Raw genomic sequence first — 8,017 nt, 5'->3', positions numbered from 1 at the left:
ACGAGCAGAATGAGTTAAAAAAAAGTATGACCTTGATTCCAGCCCAGCACGATAGAAACAACGCGGCACGACAGTACTGTCGCCGTGCGATGGAACCTGATATGGCACGTCGGACTTGAATTCCTTTCAGATCGATTTGTTGGACGACAATTATCCACTTAAGCCTCATGATGAGCAATCGATTCTTTCCAAAGCAGATGATTATGCATTTGAGCCTCTTGATGAACATCTGAGCCTCTTAATGAGCATTTGAGCCTTTTGAGCATCGTGATGACTCGAAGAATGATTTGATTTGATTAATAGTCAGCTCGATTACAACTTGATTAAAGATCGGCCTGATGACGATCACATTTTGATTACACATTGAGTGAACACCTTTGAAATCACACCTGTGATTAGTAATTGGCCCGATTACAATTTTGATTGATGATCGGTCTGATGATGATCATCTTATTGATTGATTGAGTACGCCTAAGCATTGGATGAATACATTTGAGTATTTATTGAGAATGCCTAAGCATTGGCTAAGCACATTTGAGTACGCCTAAGCATTGGCTAAGCACACTTTAGCATACCTAACCATTGGTTGAGCACATTTTCAATACACCCAAGCATTGGTTGAGTTCGCCTAAGCATTGGTGGAGTACATTGATTGAGTAGTGATTGAGCATAATCACAAAGAATTCCTAAGATAGAAGATTTCTATGGAAACCAATTTGAAGCTCGGTAAGACCTTGAGAGATGAGGTTTTTACGGTACATTTTCTAAAGATGGAGGAGATACCACTTCCAAGAGTGAAGGCAAGAAGATTTGAAGATGGCTAATTTATGCGATCTTCGACAACATTCCCTAAGATGTGGAAGTTATCCCCCGTTAATCTGCAGATGGCTAAGCACTGCGATCTTCGACAACCTTCCGTAAGATTGAGAAGGTTGTCACCTGATTTGAGAAGACGGCTCGAGATGAGGTGGTCTTCGACAGCTTTCCCTAAGATTGAGAATGTTGTCACCTGATTTGAGAAGACGACTCGAGATAAGGTGGTCTTCGACTGCCTTCCCTAAGATTGAGAAGGTTTTCACCTAATTTGAGAAGACGACTTGAGATGAGATGGTCTCGACAATGTTCCCTAAGATTGTGGAGGTTGTCACCTGATTTGAAGACGCCACGAGATGTAGCGGTCTTTGACAGCTTTCCCTAAGATTGAGAAGGTTGTCACCTGATTTAAGAAGACAGCTCGAGATGAGGTGGTCTTCGACTGCTTTCCCTAAGATTGAGAAGGTTGTCACTTGATTTGACGAGATGTGGCAGTTTTCGACAGCATTCTCTAAGATTGAAGAAGTTGTCACTTGGTTTGAGAAGATGTCACGAGATGCGGCGATCTTCGACGGCGTTCCCTAAGAATATGGAAGTTGTCAAAACAAGTGTGATCCGACGAGATGTCACCCAGAGGCGTGTACCCGACGGTGCAAGATATGCGTTTCTAAATCCTTTATTTGATTGTTTTTTTCTCTCTCCAAAAATTAACTTTCCATAATAATTTTAGTTTTCTACAGGTATCGGTGTTAAAAAGAATGATTTAGGTTCGCAGAACGTTTTGAATCACTCTTCGTCCCTATTGATCTACTTTGACTTTTGTTTTCAAAACTTACATTTCTCCAAACTCAATCAAAGTGGGGGCTTCTGTAAACACCTAATTATGTCTCCCCAAAAACCAAACCCAGTGATGAGTATGTTTCACGTCTTTGATTATCGAGTTCGGTGAAGAGTTGAAGAGTCTCGTGAAGTTCCCTTTAGCCTTGACCATTTATAACCTTTCCTTAAATGTTTTAGAACAAAATCATTCATTTCGTGTCTTTGAAAATCATTCATTTCGTGTCCTCTTTATAAAATGTCCAAATCAGTCTATTTTGGTCCATAATCATGGTCTAATTAGTGTGTAGTTGGATGGGGCTTGAAAGGAGCTTTCCAACGATATATTATAAGCCCAAATCCAACTTATAATGAAGAAGTTATGGCCAAATACTAAACCGAGCCCAAACCAAGCCTTACCTGCGACTCAATGACCATGTGGAGGGTCCATTAACCTTGACCTCATTCCCAAACCAATTAGGATTTATTACAAGCTTCTAGAATCCCCTAGAAGGTTGTTTTCGATCCTAAATCCCATAGGATTTATTATTAGCTTCTAGAATCCTCTAGAAAGTTCTAATTTATCTTGTTTTTGGAAAGATAAAGATTTAAGAATTTTACATCGGATAAAACATCTGTTTTTCAATGATCCTAATCCCTGTCAAAATAGAATACGTACGGATATTCGGTTAACCCAATCTAATTGGGAATAGAATTCTGTACAGATTCAATCTTTCAAAAAACATCGCTGAGCGACAGCACCATCACGCCGCGACAATGTTGTCACGCCGTGATAAGCCTGTCGCGCCGTGATGGAATCTGTTTTACTCCGAGTCGAATTCTGACTCTTTTCTGATCTTTCGACCCTCTTTTTTCCTTATAAATAGAGGTCGTTTCACCCCGTTTTCAATCATCAACAAACTTGATCATCAACAATCATCATTTAATCCTCTCTCTAAGCTACATCATCAACAATCATCATTTAATCCTCTCTCTAAGCTAAAGCTTTTCTCTCTCTCTTTTTTCTTGATTTCTAGCCTTAGCCTAAATACATCCTTGATACTTTTCCCTAATCAAGCACCATACCTCATTCACAAGCTTCGAATACTCCTAGCCAATCTCGAAGTTTCCTTCTACCTCGACGTGAAAGGTTGATAATTCTAAGGGTTTGATCCCAAATCTATATTTTAATTCTTATTTGATTTAATCTTTTTTGAAGTTTACTAATGTGTGCATTGTTTTGATAGAAAGAAATACGAGGCATCAAAGTGAGTAATTTGATCTCCCTAATATTTATTCCTTTGACATAGAAATCATGCTTAGAACATTATCTTAATTCCTAGTATCATCTTAGGATGTTGATTTTGGTTTCTAGTATCATGTTTAGGATAATGCTTTAATTATGATTTTTGTGACATGCTAGGGTTTGTTATTAATCCGTTTAGTATCATGCCTAGGATCTTACTAATAATGTTTTGATGATGTTTTGATTATGGTGATTATGATTGTTGAGTCAATTATTATGTTACTTGATTATTCATAATTTATTGTTATTGCTTGATCACGCCTTGTTACAGGTTTAAAGGGAATTTGTACTTGAAATCACGCCTAATTAGATAATTAATAATTTGCTTTGGGCTAATATGATTTTAATTCAAGTGATCGCCAATAATAGATTTATTTGTGCATTAATAATCAACCCACATAGATTGAACATGTTTAGGGTTAATTTATTGTATGTATGTTGATCGGAAAGCGCACATGAATATCATAAGAATTTTATAGAGGCCGATTTAGGGCGGTTCAATCTCTTTTAGGTTGGATTCATACCATCGTCCCCGAATATCCAGTCAATGTTCCGGACCACTATGGAGTTAGCGATCTCCGTGATGAATGGGGTGTAACCTTCACACCCGTGAACGGTTTACAAGTTCCTAAAACTTGTTGGCGACTCTTTTATCTCTAGCTTCCTTCCCTTTGGACGCCATCATGCCTAAAAGCATGATCACAGTGAGCCTCAAAGTTGAGTCTGAAAAATTCCCTACAGTAGCCTTTTGGCTTTTTTTTTTTGGTTTTTTTTTTTTTTTTTTTGCCTTTTTTTCCCAACATGTTAAAAAGTTTGAGATAATTCTTATAAATAGTGTTTGGACAATTATACTCTTTAAAACTAAAGTTGTAACATAAAACCAAATTGAAAAAGATTCCAAAATATGGCTTAGCTATGTAAGCGCATCGCACACATTAGCCACCCTAGTGATTCATAAAAGCAATAGTTGATGAATATATAGTCAAAATCTTAATTTTTTCAAAAATGTTTAGTTATAAAAGAGATTAATTAGGGCACCTTGATAATGTGATTGTACCATGTGCATTTCAATTAATTGGTTATGAAAAATGTATATAGAAAAAAGACCTTCATTAGGCTACATTTTAGTAGAGGAAGACCTCTTTTAAGTTTTAAGTCAGCATAAAACCAAGTCTATAAAACACCTATCGTGGTTTTACATGTTTTTCTAATAGTTTTAGACCTATCAAAACTCAAGAATACATCAAGAAATTTAGTAATACAAATATATACTACATACTAACAACGAAGCATTATATCGAAATCAAACACTAGAATATAACAAAGGTATCAAATTCAGATGATTTTGTTTCAAAGGTCGTAAATACAATTTGTTTGAAAATATTGCAATTGACAAAGTCACTTATACAAAAGGTTGTAAGTCGCAAATCTTCCTTATTCCAAGTCCCAACTACTACTATAAGTTAAGAATTCCTCCACAAGCACAAAGTTTATGAAAATGACTATACTACCACTAATGGATACGGAAACTCTAATCTTTAACTTATGAATAAAACTTGCAAAACAACACAATGAATGTTTTGATCAAACTACCAATTACATTTCCAACTTCATGTTAATGAAACAATATAAAAGTACACCTTAATTAATTTCAACTATCCAACCCTTCTTGTCTTCAATTTGGCCATTTTGAATGCCAACATATATTGACAACAGTTTCTTAAACATCGAATTGGTGTCTGCTGCCCGGTATTCTACCCTGCAGTATTAAAAAAAAAAATTATTGCATAAATTTTGTTACCTTATTAATTATATAACAACTTTCTTTAATTTAGTTTGTTTCGCGTGATATTTTCATATTTTATCCATTCATATGCGGAGTATAACATGATATATAAAAACTCAAAGTTTATATACACCTTTTGCCTTGGTAAGTAATGCTACCCACAGGAACAACCGCGACAGCAGTTCCGGTGCAGAAAGCTTCATCTGCTTCGAGCAATTCTTCCACTGCAATCTGACGCTCCTCAACCTAAACATGTACTAATTCAGTATTGAGATAGGGTGCTATAGTCAAGTAGCTTAGTCATGTCATATACTAGTATATTGCTAAGTAGTTGTTCAACTTGGCGGGTATAAGCTTAAAGTTTATACTGTAATGACTAATTAACCTTAAAACCTTGGTCTCGAGCAATTTCGATCATGCTTTTTCTCGTCACTCCTGGGAGAATTGTGCCTTTTGTTGGTGGAGTTGAGATTATTTTGTCCTGTAAATATGCATAGTATAGTATATGCATTCAAATGAACCATCTTAATTAGTCCTAGTGATGATTTCTAATGACTGGTGCAAAAATATTTTAAGTACATTTTTTCATCATACATATGCATATATATATGATCCAAGAAATATTACCTTTACAATAAATATATTACAAGCAGAGACTTCCTCTACATATTTCCCGGTCACGGAATCAAGGTACAAGACATCTGAATATCCATTGTTTTTCGCTTTTGTCAATGGTTTCATACCCTGAAAAATATATTAGAGCAAAAGTTAGTAAATAGATATAGATTTCACTGAAAAATGAATAACTTCCTTGGAACATTTGGCAAGTGAATTCAGTTTACTTGGACCAACAAATTTCCACCATCAAAGACCTACCAGTCACCAAAACAACCTTTGGACCACAGCTTTAACATTTTTATGGATATTTTTTTCCAACCCCATACTATGGAGGTTGAGATTGCTTGTATTTGCAAGAACAAACAAGGGGACCGGATGAAAGGCGTTGCTGTTCATACAAGCTCACCTTCAGCCCTCATGGCTGAAACCTTAGCTATTTTAGCAGCTGTAGCTTGAGCTATTTGGGAGAAATGGGATGATGTTCAATTCCACTCTGATTGCTTAAGGGCTGTGCAAGGAATTAACAAATCTGTGATTGGTTCTGATGAAATGGAGAATTACTACTCTTTATGGAGGGACCTGATCTCAACCGCAGGAAGGGCAAAGCTGTCCAAGGCCACAAGGGCAAAAGTAAGGGAAGCGCATGTGCAGCCAGGCAAGATGTGTCTGTTCTACATCATACTTCTAGTCGGCTGGATAGTGCAGGATCCATCTTAAAGCATTTTGTAATTATTTTAAAGCCAAGTGTGGCTCAAACTTCGGTCTGTAATAGCTCTAACTTCTATTTTGGTGCAAACTTAACTAGTAATCAACAGTTGATGGTAGGGGCTGGATGCCCACTAACACATCAGCCACCTTGAGTATGGAAGGTGCATTTTGTAATTATGGCCTAGGCCAGCAACTTTATTATTATTATTATTATTATTATTATTATTATTAATCTATGTTCTGTTTCCTACCAAAAAAAAAAAAAAATATATATATATATATATAGATCTCACAATAAATCATCTATATATAGTTGTTGAAAAATTAGAAAAACATAAGCTTACTGGCGCATAGTTGGTAATCGATTTCAAACCACCAACACCACCACGAGAAGCACGATCAAATTGATCCTCGACATACAAATTCAAGGCCGCTCTCTCTTCCTAATAGAACAAATTTATCTTAAATCATATACTCCATCTATTTCTAAATAACCAAAGAGAGTATGTAACAATGTAACATAACAAATTAGAATAATAATGATGCAGAGATGGTAGAAAAAACCTTAAAATAGTTATTACGAACTGGAGATGCATAAATGAGGAATGTGTACTCAGTAGCTGGAGCCACACTCGGTGTTGCTCCGGTTCCTAGGAGCAAAGGTCTAATGTATAGTGAACCTTTCCCTGGTGGTGGAATCTGTTATGTTATAGTAGAATTTTTATCAAATAATAACTCTATACAAAGTTAAAAAGTTTAGTACATATAATTATTTGACACCATAAAAAAGGTTGGAAAATTATGTCACATACCCAACGTTTATTAGCAAGAGCAGTTTGTTTAACTGCGTCAATAAACTGATCAACTGAAGGCGAAGGCATGCACATTCTTTCGGCGCCTTTTTTCATGCGTAACGCATTTCCATCTGGTCGGAAAAAAACAATCTTCCCATTTTCTCTCCTTGTTGCCTTCATTCCTTCAAATATACCCTTTGCAACCACAAAAAACTACTATTGTCAGCCAAGTTGATCGTGTAATTTAAATTTAGTTACTAATGTGACAGCTAAATCTAGACGGAGGTAGTACAATACTTGATAGCATGAATATTATATTAGTTAACGACATAATTAAGCTTAATTAATTACCTGGCCATAATTCAAGACACAAGCAGCAGGACTCAGCTCGATGTTTCCATATGGAATTAGTTTACCTTCCGCAAATTCCTCGTCTTTGAAACATTTCATCTTGTACATGTAATCTGTACTTGTTAGCCCAAATCCTAATGTGTCCCAATCAATGTCCACGTAGCCATTTTCATCACCACGACTGAGCAAATAAAATAAATGTCGTTATTCGTTAGGTCGTATGATGAAGTACAAATAAATCACACTAACGCTTTTAGCGTAATAGGAGGAGACAATCCGCATACAAGTTAAGTTAGGTTTATATAAATGTACACAAAACTTAATGTGAGCATCATTCACCAAATGTATTTACATGAACAATCAATTTAGTCTATTTAATATTTTAGAATAAGTACAGTTAATTTAGGAATTGAAATAACTCTGCTACTGTATTAAAATTTTGTATAAAGATGTTCATCATTATTTCTTTTGATGTACGTCAATTGACTTAATAAAAAGGTAGTTTAATTTCAATTCACTAATATGATGTTACAATTTTACTAGAAATACTTCATATTGTATGAACTAGGATTTGATTTAATGAAGACAAACATAAAAGAAATTGATTAGTTAAAAACCATTTAGTAACTAAAAGAATACAAATATAAATGCTCCATATTATAACGAATAAGCAAAATAAATATAGTCCATGACTAAAGATGCATGTTTATTAAAATTATTGAAGCAAAATTATGTTCAAAAATCACCAACATAAAATTACCTTAAGGTCCTTAACCCTGAAGAAATTGAAGATGATACAGAGGCCATGGATGAATCTAAAGGTTA

At 35.3% G+C, this 8,017-nt stretch overlaps 1 protein-coding gene across 2 annotated transcripts; it reads right to left on the bottom strand.

The window, feature by feature from the left end:
• Positions 1–4,269: 4,269 nt before the first annotated feature.
• LOC110692375 (branched-chain-amino-acid aminotransferase 2, chloroplastic-like) lies at positions 4,270–8,017 on the bottom strand. 2 transcript variants are annotated; one of them, XM_021869380.1, is made up of 9 exons: positions 7,953–8,017; positions 7,193–7,373; positions 6,860–7,036; positions 6,612–6,746; positions 6,392–6,490; positions 5,349–5,465; positions 5,107–5,202; positions 4,855–4,967; positions 4,270–4,694 (listed from the first exon to the last, which is right to left on the bottom strand). In XM_021869380.1, exons 1-9 carry the CDS (start codon positions 7,997–7,999, stop codon positions 4,577–4,579), a joined length of 1,083 nt encoding a protein of 360 aa, XP_021725072.1. In that variant the 5' UTR covers positions 8,000–8,017; the 3' UTR covers positions 4,270–4,576. The 2 variants fall into 2 exon arrangements, with proteins under 2 accessions (XP_021725072.1, XP_021725071.1); XM_021869379.1 differs by lacking the exon at positions 6,392–6,490 and having other exon boundaries at positions 7,953–8,006.

The sequence above is a fragment of the Chenopodium quinoa genome, unplaced genomic scaffold (genome assembly GCF_001683475.1).
Source record: "Chenopodium quinoa cultivar QQ74 unplaced genomic scaffold, ASM168347v1, whole genome shotgun sequence".
Lineage (NCBI taxonomy): Eukaryota > Viridiplantae > Streptophyta > Magnoliopsida > Caryophyllales > Amaranthaceae > Chenopodium > Chenopodium quinoa.
This window is presented reverse-complemented; position numbering and strand designations above follow the sequence as displayed.

Bases quoted from the DNA above. Each gene is read 5' to 3' on its own strand.
- LOC110692375 (XM_021869380.1), bottom strand. From the start codon at position 7,999: ATGGCCTCTGTATCATCTTCAATTTCTTCAGGGTTAAGGACCTTAAG. The intron at 6,747-6,859 runs GTATGTGACATA...ATAACATAACAG, and splicing joins CTCTTGCTAATAAACGTTGG to ATTCCACCACCAGGGAAAGG. The intron at 4,695-4,854 runs GTGTATATAAAC...TTAATACTGCAG, and splicing joins ATTACTTACCAAGGCAAAAG to GGTAGAATACCGGGCAGCAG.